General features: G+C 41.0%; 1 protein-coding gene across 1 annotated transcript; it reads right to left on the reverse strand.

Moving 5' to 3' along the window:
- Window positions 1–393: 393 nt before the first annotated feature.
- On the reverse strand, window positions 394–8,142 carry LOC119171398 (uncharacterized). Its single transcript, XM_075891867.1, has 5 exons — window positions 7,800–8,142; window positions 5,432–5,567; window positions 3,738–3,905; window positions 2,142–2,225; window positions 394–593 (listed from the first exon to the last, which is right to left on the reverse strand). Exons 2-5 carry the CDS (start codon window positions 5,495–5,497, stop codon window positions 528–530), a joined length of 384 nt encoding a protein of 127 aa, XP_075747982.1. The 5' UTR covers window positions 5,498–5,567; window positions 7,800–8,142; the 3' UTR covers window positions 394–527.
- Window positions 8,143–13,427: the final 5,285 nt, after the last annotated feature.

The following is a 13,427-nucleotide window of genomic DNA, read 5'->3' on the forward strand; positions in this document are numbered from 1 at the left end:
GAAAACTACCCATGGCCTAAGGAGCTTTGCCGCTAAAATTATTGGGTAGTAGATTGGTTATGCAGTCTTCATCCCATCAAAACAGTTTTGACTGATTAGTTTATGTATAATGCCTATTCAAAGCGCTTTCAATCGGACACACTGAAAACAGAGTATTATACTGATATCTCATTGCTACTATAGTGTGACGCAAAATGGTAATCACATGGTTACGTTTCAGCTACTGAATACGTCGTCATAAAAGACAAATACGTCTATGGATGCATGGGCATAGACGGACTACTTGGATAAACCGTAGTGTCCACTCGTACGTCAAAGGCACGACTGCAATTGAAACCGACTTCAGGCGGCCCTAGGCGCTATGTATATTAGTGGTATCTACGTCATGACACTGCTTGGTGTGCTACCGGTACCAATTTTATTTCGTCACAACACAGGTCCTCAGTGGATAAGCTGTGCTCATTTTCTACGGTATATACAACCATACGTGTAAGCCACATGGCGCTGATGGAGGCCTCCAATCGTTCTCAGTTCTTGAGAATTGAGTGAATAAGATGTACGAGGTGAACGCCTCCACAGATAATTGCGGTAACCTGAAGGACAAGAAAAAAAAAGTCAAATTAAGTTAGCCGCAAAAAACTTGATGCACAAACATGCTTTGTGAACCGGAATACTTGCTGGCGAATGAGTCTTTTCACGTATACAGACGAATGGTTGCCGCCACCTTGGTATTTTATAATGAATGTTTTCTTGGTTTGAAGTATAGTGCGAAGTGCACCGATCAGGTAATGAAACGTGGAATGCACCAATTCCACCGATTTCATGCATATACGTTTCCCGCATACATAAAGCAATGTTTGTTTAGCTGTTAAAAATACAAAACGTCCAAGCTGTATTGAACACGGCGGCACAAATACCCAAACGTAGAATACTAGGCAACAGATATTCCTTTATATATGACAACTTGTGAGCTTCATTTCTGTCAACGTTGCACTTTATACGAAACAATGGTTAGGAGTTATGTTACAAATAGGTGAACCAGTACGTCACAGAGAAAAGAACATTTGAAATTGAATTCACAACTCTAACACGCCTGAACGACGATTTGTGTTGATAAACCACGAAGAGCAGATATTCACAGAATGTATTCGACCACGCGGGCTCGCAAAAAAGGTGCATATGTACAGAGAAGCTTTAGCATTTCACAAACATCGAAATATACCGCTTTGGCTGGGCATTCAACCCGCTGTTTTCATGCTTAGCGGCGGAACACCGTAAGGGGTAAGCCTAGATGAGGGGCTAAATTTTCGCATGAAATTTATCGAGACATGGAACCACTCACTGTCGACAAGTATTTGAGTATAATTTGGGGACATGCGCACATAACGCAATTTTTCATCGCCGATAGCGCTGGCCTGCCTTAACTGAATAGAAAATAGCCAACGAAAAGCATATATGACGAAAAAAATTATGAAAAACGACTCCCTGCTCTATATAGCAAAAACGTATTTGAACATTTTGTTAAAGTTACACAGTTGTATTACTAAATACGTGACTTTCCAGAGTGTTCAATATTTATCGTGGGTCGCCATGTACTTCAAATGAGCGATGTTCGATTGACCAGGGAAGCCACTCTCTTTGCAGTGCTCTATCGCACTTTCAGCAAAATGTTCCATTAGGCCTTTGCTGTATCGAACATGAAGCAATTTATTATAACTACCTTTTTTAACAGATTTGATTTTTTAGCTTACTTCATATTTTGCTGGATAAGACATTGTTGCAGCCACACAGAGATGGCGCCATGTGCAGATGTCCTGAAGTCGTGGGAATTTAACCCTAAAATGTTTAGCGCCTGTACTATTAAATCGGATTATCAATTAACTCGGGGCGCACGTTTTCCTTACTATTACTAGAAAGAAAGTATGTACAAACGAGATGAAGAGTATAATAACCATTGCAGTCTGTATACCTTAGCGATCTGCGCCGTCTAGTGGCGAGCGGTCTCTGACGTCATTTGATTGACAAATTCTGTCAGAGTAAGACTTTCGACAGCACTACTTTCTCCCATTTCTGTGGCCCATAAACTTTTGAATGGTGTGAACTTGAGTTTTCAAATTCTAGTGAAACCTTGTAGAACTTACGCCATCGATGAGAGATGAGTTCCCGACGCTGCATATTCCACCAATAATGTAACACGCTGCTGCGACGAATTGAACGAAGTTGTACTGGAAAGAAATAAAGTTTGTTTCAGCGAGCTATAAGCATGCGAATAAGAAATAATCATTGTTGGACAACACGAAACTATAGTATGGACTAGGTATGCACTGCAATTTAGGCAGCAACTCTTCGTACTTGAATGAAATGCAATATGCCACATAAAGCAATGAAAATTGAAAGCGCATGCATACAAACTTTTTATACGAGCGTAAATAAAAACAAAGTAATGACTCGCGAAAATTATATAATGAATGAAACTGCATCTTAGCGAAGGAAACATACACGCATAAACTCAAATATGTTTACACCGTTTCACAGCCCTCGCGGACTGACAAAAGGAGCCAAATAAAGAAGTCAGGCATGTATCAAATATACTCATCATTGATCCCGCTCAGCACGCAAAAAATTAACTACCTCAGTGGTTCTTTCAGCAACTTTAATTTAGTATGCGTGATGCCTTGCACTAATAATAATAATAATAATAATAATAATAATAATAATAATAATAATAATAATAATAATAATAATAATAATAATAATAATAATAATAATAATAATAATAATAATAATAATAATAACAATAATAACAATATTATTATTATTATTATTATTATTATTATTATTATTATTATTATTATTATTATTATTATTATTATTATTATTATTATTATTATTATTATTAAAGGCTGGGCTGGCACAGAGCACGCAATGCAAAGCAAAAGAAAGACCTGCCTTTATAGAAACCTCTGTAAACTTTTTTCAGGTGCCTACTACAACCAGAGTTGTGACGCACCCATGGACTGTACCAGATTTCATTCTTTTGATATATGTCACAAATCACCTGCTACGCTGTTTTGAGGAAACACGATCACTAATATAGACTCTGATTTTGTTGTTGCCTTGGCGGACGATGATGAGCATGTTGTAATATAATAGCAGAGCTGTTGCTTAAATCAGAATGAAGCACTAAACCACCTATTACTTACGCAACTCGAGGTGAGACGCATGTTGCAGTTTTGCGCTTCTGTCACGCCACGCAAATTCAAACTGTTAAGGCAATTTGTCGCTACACATAGTAATAATACAACTCCAAAATATTTTGCACAATGACCTGTCTCTAAATTACCCAGCACTGCGAGTGAAGTTCACTTTCGAAAATTTTACCTATACGTATGCGTTGCGCAACTGCATTAGCGTTTATTTCAATTATAGCAGACTAAGAATCTTAATAAAATGGGCTTTTAACTGGTATGAACTTTAGAGGATCTAGTGAAAGATGCTTACAGTACACCTTGGCAAACCACACTGAGTCACTGTAGTCGACATGCTTCAATATGCAGAAAGGTTCTGAACTAGACAATACTGCATTAGCCTAAAATGCGTGTACACTGTCAGTCCTAATGAAAGGGAACACGCGAGCACGTGGACTGCGCTTCGCAGCGACTGCATCACCATCAGCTTTTGGGCCTTTTCAACTTGGTTAGTTCCTTTAATGAATATGCACGAGAAGGCGTACTTACGTAAAACAACCGGGGGAGCATGAGGGCCGTCGTGACGCTCATTGTGGACGACACGAGGAAGAAAACTCCGTTTATCGTGAAAACGCACGCGACGGTGTGTAAGAACTGCTCGCTCGGCATCGTTGCGCCCAGGAAGTGGTACATTGCCCAGAGGATGGTGCCGATCACCTGCGCAAAACCATGTAGGCCAATTGTCACCGAAGGCTTTGTCCAGACGCCCACTTACACGTGCTCATCGTTTCCCAATGGCATTTCTGCCTAAAATTCGCATCGGAATCGAACATACATAAAAAGATACCAATGTATCGTCTTTTTTAGAACACTAATTATTCCTGCCCATTACGTAACTCAGCTTCTTTTTTGTTCTTGCAAGCCAATTGCTTTCTAACTTTTACGCAAAGATACATGTTATGCAAAACCCCGCATTGCGGCGAAAGCATTTGTAAATGTAAAAATGACAACCACGTATTTCAACAATTTTTCTTGCATAGACATTTTTTGTTGGAGCCACTTCTAGGATTTAGCTGTAGCATTGTACTACTAGCGGGTGGTCGGGAAAATTTCCTTTCTCTTGAAGTTTTCAATGTAACATTCCGATGTTAGGAACAATATGTGGTGGGGAACAGCTACGACAATGGAACAAAATAGAGGCAATAAAACTCTTTCATAAGAAGCCCATAGGTATATTCTTCGACATCGCTTTACTGTGTGTTTCCGAAAAAATTAGAGAACCGTAGTATCTAAGTATTTTTTCCGTTTCTTTCCACTACATTCTACGCAGACTTCTAACCATGGACTATGCATAGCAATTTTCCCCTGTACTTTTTTTTTACTAATCTCGTGGGCCAGACATGACGCTCTCACGAGGCATTTACTTCATGTTAATGTCACCGTGATCCGCTCTAATAAAACACTTCGGCCCTTTAACACGTCCACTGGCGTGCTTTTGAATTGTCGTTTTTCTTTTAATTAAGCACTGACGCATTTGAATTATTCAATGCTCCGAGACTTTTTTCCGTGCTGCATGGCTCCGGCTTTCTCAAATATCGGTTCGTTTTTGGATAGTACTGCAAATTTTGAAAAAAAAAAGCTATTTTACACTTTAAGATGGGCTAACGGGGCAGTAGTCCCTGATTATGTAGCCACAGTGGTGGCATTGATGCTGTTGCTCGATGTCACAGCTGCAGATGATGCGCCACGTGGCTAGTGTATATATTTAATTACTTCGCGTGTTATTTTGTCACTATCATTTTACTTAACCGCAATATTTACTGATACAGGAATATTCTAGATGAAAACTTTTCGTGTGGTTACAGTGATCTGCGTCGAAGGGCGTGGACATATGTTGCATGGCGCATCCGCTGGTCTCGAACACTCCTCTTTTTCGAAGTTATGGGGGCAGCGGGGAGCGAACGGTTTAAGGCGATGAACAACGCCTCAATCAGTGCACTTAAAACGCCGTGGGGGTTTAGCGAAGACGATACATTAGGACCTCCTGTTACATTCGCACCACTTAGCCGAGGTTTTCAAAGTGGCTGTATGATTTTTTGGGGACACTGGATTGGAGAACCGGCTGTAAAATCCGGCCAAAAGTCTGAGGTCATCAAAGCTGGTCTCCTCTTCTTTTCTTCTGAAACTCTCCTGCCTCTCTGCGTGTGCTACGGAAACGTCGCGAATATTGACAAAAAACTCACCACCTCGACGCCATTCAGCCAGCCATTGGTCGTCCTTGTGTACTCGCGGAAGTACAGCTGCACCATGGCGATCGGCTCGACAGCTTTCAGTCACACGCAGTGGCTGTGAAGCGCTTGCGTGTGCGGGACGCGTTTGCTGCGTTTACATAATTTCACAGTGAGACTGCGGAATGCCCACTTGAAAAGAAGGTAAATAACAACTAATGATGATTTCATATGGTCACAATCATCAAAACAGTCATGACCATCTACATTTTCTGCCTAGTTTATCACCTGGACAACCGAATAAAAATCTACCTCAAGGATGTCTGATTTAACCACTTTTGTGTTAGCTGGCTTAATCATATTCCTGCGTACTTCAAGTTCGTTTCCGCTGCCCAACCCTCTGTCATTCGCAGCTACATTTCCGGTCTCTTGGTGTCCATACCGTCACTCACACATACTATTTTTTGTTGGGATCACATGACCTGCCCAGGTTCCCTGTTTCTTTGTAATGCCACCAGCTTCCTTTCTTTCGTTTCTTCTGAAATACATTTCACGCTCTTTTTGTCCTTCAACGTACACCATGACGGTTAAATTGCGTGCAAAGGCACGTTACATCACATTCTTACTAGAGAGGAACGAACAAGGAAGTGACTTGCACAAAATAAGCATGGTTTGAAATTGATAATACTGATTATGATGGTGTTCTAAGGATGGTTGGCACCAATACATTGAATTATAGTGACCAAGAAATGAGTGAAGACAATATATTAGGCAATGTGCCACCAACACAAATAATTTGTTGCTCTTGATGTGTATCATTTTTGGAATCTAAAGTAAACTATTTCGACAAAACAAATAAGAATCACAAATGAGAACAAAACAAAAAAAACGAAGAAAATCTACACTGTGATGTAAAACATTGAGGTAAAGCGTATCAGTGATTAATAGAAAAATGAAATCAATCTGATTTACATATAAATGCTTACCAAACAATGCGTTTCTCCTTGCACGAGTTCACAGCAAAAGTACCCCACATGACAGCACTGAGGTTGAAGAAAACGGCATACCTAGCTGGTCAGTGTAATTTTGGCGGTTTATGTTCTTAGGGTGTGGAAACGTTGGGCTATGCAGTGGGATGAGATGGACTGGTTCTTCTCTATTTCAAGACCATAAAGAAGAAAGCTCTCAGACCAACAAATGCATATTATAAAAGTAATTCAATGAAGCAATATTATCATTGCTACTCCTTTCATTCATAATCTTTCAACACACTATACACCTAAATAGTTGCACGTTCTGCTAGTCAGAATGAGTGACTTAAAGTGGAAGCGTACTTTTGAAATGCGACTGCAGCAATCAATGCCGCAACTGGAAGGAAAGACGGAACCTGAGCCATAAGAGAAGTGTTCGCCAAACTGCGAGCGACTTGATTTAGTGTAAGCTGTTTCATGATCAGGTTCCCAAACTAAACGAAGTTTTCGCAAATGATTCCAATTAAGTAAGCATAAATCTCAAGGCACCTAGTTCGAGTAGTCATTAGATACCAAATAAATAATTAGTCATTGACTATTCTTGTGAAAATATTTGTCCTTACAGAAGAAGTCTTAAAAAAGACTGGCCTAGTTAGCACTAAAAATGAGCCCGATTTTTTTCGTCAATTTTGCGCACATCGATTGCTATAGAACATTTGTACTCATCTGGTTCAAGTGAACCAGACGGAGTTAAGTTTATGTCATTAACTATGCTTTGTTGTAACAAAACAAAACAAAAAACGAAGAAACCAGGATGCCTACTCTTTGTCTTAGCTAAACTACCCCGTACCATTAACTTCAGTTGTAGTGTGAAGGGAACAATGAAGCAACCCGACACTCTACGTGACATGTTCCATTCATGTAGAAACATTTTTCGATTGTGCCACAGTTTTTTTCCTCGATACAAAGACACCTTAAAATCGAAGGACGAACTTGCAATGCTCTAATAGAAAATATCTCAGAAGATAACAGATTCAACTTTGGCCAGGCAGTCGGTAGACAGTCACGCGTTTACGAAAGTGTCCAACACCAGTAGTATCAAGATGGCGACACGTGGCCACCGCCAGTTCCAGCTGTATTGTTGTCGGGTTAGCTAGACATGGTTACACCATGCAACGACACTAGTGGTACGGCCACATTGATCGCCTCACTGCGCAAAAAAGACTCGGGAGTGTTGTTTGCTCAGATAGAAGAGTGACCGATAAAGGCGGAGAACCCGCCATGCCATCCCCTGGAGAATTGGTCGACATCACAATCAAAAATAGGAAGTTACTTTTCAACCTCCGATTCAAGAGCCATGTGGCGGGTAAACACACAACACACTTAGTCGAAATCTCCAGCGCATTACTTACCTGCCTTTGTTTCAAGTGCCCCGATGACTGTGACGTGTGCTGGGCGATGCCGTTACATCAGGCACCGGACAGAAGCAAAATGAGCGAAGGCTGCTCTTGTTATTCACCGTCTTCTGTGGCTCACAGCCACTGGGTGGCGGCTGTCTTCTTCTTCTAACGACGAGCAGTTGGCTTGGTTGCTTGCTTCTCTGTTCTGGCTCTTACCCACTGAGGGGGATCGGCCAGGAAGCCATGTCGTGTTCCCGCTTACATGGCTGGTGCTCACACTTCTGTTTTAGTCCTGGACTTACGGCTCATACACATCCACTTATTTAAGACCCTCCTTGGAACCAACCAGGATATGCATTGATCGGAAATTTCATTCTAGAAATGGCGTAGTGAAGCGATTCATTTTTATCACTATAAAAATCAACGAAACAATAAAGTGCGAACAATAAACACTGTCACAAAAAGCTTGTTAAAGTGGCGCACAAGCACATCACTACTGGTTTCCGTAGGCCGAGACGCCTAGCTTTCAGATGTGGGATTTTTTTTCTCTGGATTACACTCTTAAGATTCCCCATGACTCACTGGACAGGATCAGGTGCAGCCAGGCTATGCACTTTACAGCGAAAATTGCGCGCAATTTTTACAGGCCTTAGTTGCCTTAATTTTTGCGCATGCGCGTCTTTTCCAGGTGGTATGGTATCTGGTTGATGGATGACGTGACGCTTACTTCCTTTTTCCTAGCTTTGTTTTCACCCTCACTACCTTTTATTTTTTTATTTTCTAACTTCATTCCTACGTCTTTTTTTCTTTTTCGCTCACTGCGGCGTTTTTGTTCTATCCACTACTAATTTTCACTCTCCTCACCAATAAATCTTTACAACTGCTTCATTTTCCTGTCCTGGCCTCTTGCAACACTCTACTGTACTGGAAAATGCAATGCTCTGCTGGCTTCTCTGGAGAGCGGAGTGGTTAGGAAGCTCACAGTCGGATCTAATGTATGCAGAGTCGAATACCACCAAGTGAACAATTTTCCTCTTACTTTATAATTATTTCCGTCTCTCAGTTTGTTTCTTTCTTTTTTCCTTCCTTATCTTTTTCTGTACTCGTTCTCAGGGTTATTAGATGGCACTTCATTATGGTTAGTCGGGGTATTAGCCTAAATTTTGTGGCAAATACTCGTTCATTTCAATTATATTTTTGAACATATTATGCCGAGTTAGAACATCTTGTAGCTCGGCAACGTACATTTACTTGTGAATCGGCAACCTGCATTGACATACAGCAGCCTACATTGGCGATAGGTCACCAAGAGTTCACTTAAATCGTTCCGTCAAGCCGTTGGTCTCTGGGTGATATGCGGTAAAGGTGCGTTGAATGATTCTGAATTCGGATAGGAGCGATCGCAACACGTCAGGTAGAACCACACCACCCTGATCACCGAGCAGTTCACGAGGGGGCGCCACGGCAGTGGTTACCGGTGTCAAGCGATGGTAACCGGGAGCGTGGGTCGGGTAGAGTAGGTTCTGAATGTTGGTGCACCTGCTTAAGGTGATGTAGACGAGTTTATCAGGGTGCCGTTCATTATCTATCGCTGCTTCGCATCCACACATGGTTGCCTATAGCGGCAGACGGCATTTTTTAATCTAAAAAATTTTACGTCAAACAATACAGCGTTTACTTTACGTATATTTAAACGTAAAACCCACCAGGGTACTTTAGTGGCTATGGTGCCCATGTTCTTACCTACAAGCCACGCGATATAATCCCTGCCTTAAGGGCCTCAATTTCGATGGTGGCAAAAATTTTTCAGGCCTGTGTGTATGCTTAGGTTAACGTGCACGTTAAGAACCCCAGGTGGTCAAACGTTCCCGAGGCCTCCAGTACGCCGTATATCAATCGCATTATGGTTATGGGACGTTAAATGCCATCAATTATTATTACATTATTATTAATATTTCTACGTAAAACAAGCATGATAACAGAGAAGCTAGAAATCTTGCACGAAATTAGTTTCACTGTTTCTGCTAATCTGTGTGCTTAATTCCTTGAAAAGGTTAATCAGTTTAGACAGTAAGTGAAGGCTTAATCTCTTTTCATCACGGAGAAAGCAAAGTATACGCATTTTGCATAATTTAATTTTTTGTAATGCACTCAGGGGAGAGTCGAGAGGGCAGGCACTGCATATCTAGTGCGAGATCTTCATGCCGGAGCTAATTACGCCCATCAATAACGACTCCACTGACAGCTCATCGCGCACCTGTTTTTCGTGAACTGGCAAAGCGTGACATCATACTGTATTTTTTAAAATTTCAGATAGTCAGATGCATTTTGAGAAAGTGAATGGCAAAAATGACGTATTTAAAAATTGTAGAAAGCATTGTTTTACTACTTTCATAGGAATGCAAAATTTAGATGGGAGCCGACAGATAGAAACAACGTAGTGGGATAATCAGGATGAACAGTGGAAGTGCTCAGACGGGCTGGCTGACGTTTCGATAGGAGGGCCTATCTTTTTTCAAAGGCCCTTGAAAAAGATAGGTACTCTTAATGAAACGTCGCCCAGCTGGTCTGAGGCGCTTTCACTGTTAACCCTGATTATTCCACTACTTTCGTAAAAAACCAAGTATTTCATGCGGGCAGGACCACTGTCCTTCTTTTGTTTGGCAAGGGCAGTTTCTGACGATGGCATATCTTTTCTCCTATTTCTCAGCGCTGCGAAGAGGCACTCGCAACTTGTGGAGCAGCTTTGATCAATGAGAAGCGAACATTTTTAAAATTAATCGAGCAAAATGACACAATACTATTATAGAGGATACCTGGTCACTCCAACATTCTTACTAATGTTGCGGCAGATGATGCAGCTGGGCAAGCACGTTGAAAAAATAATGCATCGGGAATAGCTACAACAAAAAGTGAATTACAGCACATATTGAGAGATGTGTTAGCTCATGATTTCAGAGGTGCGTGGATTCATGCAGGTATATGAGAATCAGACCTTTGTTGCATTGATCGTACTCCTGAATATTGGATGGCGTTAACGTTAAAAACAAGCGCGATTTTTTCAATATGCTGGTGATCACTTCCGCGTAAGTACCCCATGTGAACGCAAACGCGCACGCGCGCACACACACACACACACAAACACACACACACACACACACACACACACACACACACACACACACACACACACACACACACACACACACACACAAAATATTACAGACAGTCCAGAATAGGCGTGTTGCCACATTTATAAAAATGTTCAACACATTTTTATAGTGCCTACTTTATTAGGACAAAAAAACAGCTAAGATATTTATAATACTGAGCAGCATGCCCGTTAAAGAACCCCAGGTGGTCGAAATTTCTGGAGCCCTTCACTACGGCGTCTCTCATAATCATATCGTGGTTTTGGGACCTTAAATTCCAAAAATCAATCAAATATAAATCTGAAAAATCCTAGGTCTATGTCCAAACATGCCCTAAAAAGAGACGCAGAGCTGATTATGTGTGAACTTCCATCTTAAACGAATATTAGCGCAATGAAAACAGGGACGGGAGAGAAAAGACAAACTACAGCGCTGACTCGCAACTCAAGTTTATTCCTAATATGTGAACTATATTGTTATGTTTCGGGGCTGCATGTTTATTTTGTTATCCTTTGCGAGTTGAAATTGAATGGACTTATATGCAATATCTAGCTGTTATTTACCATTTCTTCCAATGCATGCTTTTCACATATTTATCATCTACGAAAACGAAGAGCCTGTTCTATAAAAAAGGCGACAACTTCTCAATAATAAATAATAAAAATTTCAATATAGAATCACCCATGGTATGCATTGTGTATACTTCCCTAACAAAAATATTTTAGACGGCCACCCCGTGTTGAAATACAGGAGTGGTTATCTCTTTTTTTTTTGCACAGGCAATATATGCTCCTCACCACTGATTTCTTAAAAGCAAGTAAACAATGTCAGCGCTAAGCGCCAGAGCCTATCAAGATTTCGCGTTTCTTGACTACACGCTGTAGTTGCTGCTTGCGCAGTTGTAAACACACGAAATGGTGTGATTGATTGACCATGCACAATATTCATTTGAGACAAGGAAGAACGGATGTGTGGCTGTCTGGCAAAGTAGCGCAGGAGACAAATCCCATTTGACATTTCACGTACATGGACCAGTCGATAGCACGTACGGTATAGACTTCACGGGAGCTACTGTCTACGTCGCAGGTGTGCGCAAGAACAACAAATATCAGGAGAGAATATTGCGCTAGCTTTTTTGTATTATTAAAACCTGAGTGGCTCTTTAAGAGTACAGAATGGCACGAGGCCATAACCTTCATTGCGTGCAGAAGCACCGCCACGCGGATGAGACTGGCGCGCCACCTAGGGAGTGCAGCGCGACGCGCATGTGATGCCAAGAGGCAACGTAGATTGCAGGTCTCACTAGCTTTGTCTTTAGAGATTACGTAAACACCATACATTCATTTTCTATATTTTTTGTGAAGAACCAACGCAGTTTTGTAGTTTTATACCACTTTTATTGCCATCAAATAAAGTATAATTATTCAGACAATAAACTGATCATTTTTTGTGCGGAAACAAATTAAAATGGCCAACAACCGTTTTAGCGGAAGTTGGTGCCAAGAAGACTTCATAAGTTGGTGCGAAAGTAATTCGTAACGTAGCCGTTAAAATAGCGTCAGTGTACCGCTTAGTTCTAGAAACTGCTTTTGATGAACTCTGAAACTATCATTTGTTTCATCTTTCTCTCTTTGGCTCTGATATTCATTGAATTATTTTACCATATTTTGGTCTCTGATCCTCTTCAGCGTGTTGCTCTTATTATCGGTGCATTTTTCAAGATATTTTATGCTCCTCTCATTACGTTTTTGCGCTGTCCTTTTTTTAACGTCTTGTTTTCAATAAAAACTGCGAGTCGGCCTGTCAAGCCAATGGGTGTATTGGTGCCAAGTATCTTCATTATACCTTCAACAAAGTGTGAAAATGCACTTTTATAACTACCAAAGGAATACCTAACTGTCATTTTTAACTTCACTCCTCGTATCCCTTTACCGAAGCCTCAAGAAAGAAATGCTACGAGGCCACTACAAACTTTGTCAACAGACGGTACCATTACACTTCAAGAAAAGGGCGTTTGTATTTCATATTATGGCACGACAGTGACCTCTCGACAGGCTTGCTTTGAGCATTTCAAATACCGCAAAAAAGTTAGGCAAGCATATAAGTTGGCTTCTGTATGCTAGTTTTCAAAACGCTTTCCCGCTCTTGACGGTGCAAACGGCGAGACGAAAAGCACTTTTCCCTCTCTTTGGAGTGCATTTTTTTGAATGCAGAAATTTTTGGCAAGACCAAACAAGGGCTTTCCGCAGAGCACAGGCTCAGTGGGAGACGTTGCCGGCATGCCAGTTCAATGAAAACGATTAGCAAAAAAAATGTAGCAGACTTCGAACGACAACCATGACGCGGATAAAGAAGGCGCACAGCACCAAAGGCGTATTTTTATAGTGTTTACCATCACTTGCTTCAAAAATTTAGGAGGAGTGATCAAGATCCGAGGCATGCCAAATACGCACATCATATCTGTGATCAAAGCACGTGTTTATTGTAG

Source organism: Rhipicephalus microplus, chromosome 4 (genome assembly GCF_043290135.1).
Source record: "Rhipicephalus microplus isolate Deutch F79 chromosome 4, USDA_Rmic, whole genome shotgun sequence".
NCBI lineage: Eukaryota > Metazoa > Arthropoda > Arachnida > Ixodida > Ixodidae > Rhipicephalus > Rhipicephalus microplus.

Coding starts and splice junctions, on each gene's coding strand:
- LOC119171398 (XM_075891867.1), bottom strand. CDS start 5,497: ATGGTGCAGCTGTACTTCCGCGAGTACACAAGGACGACCAATGGCTGG. Junction 3,906..5,431: donor GGCTGAATGGCGTCGAGGTG/GTGAGTTTTTTG, acceptor GGTTTTGCGCAG/GTGATCGGCACCATCCTCTG. Junction 594..2,141: donor ACTCATCTCTCATCGATGGC/GTAAGTTCTACA, acceptor CTTGTCCTTCAG/GTTACCGCAATTATCTGTGG.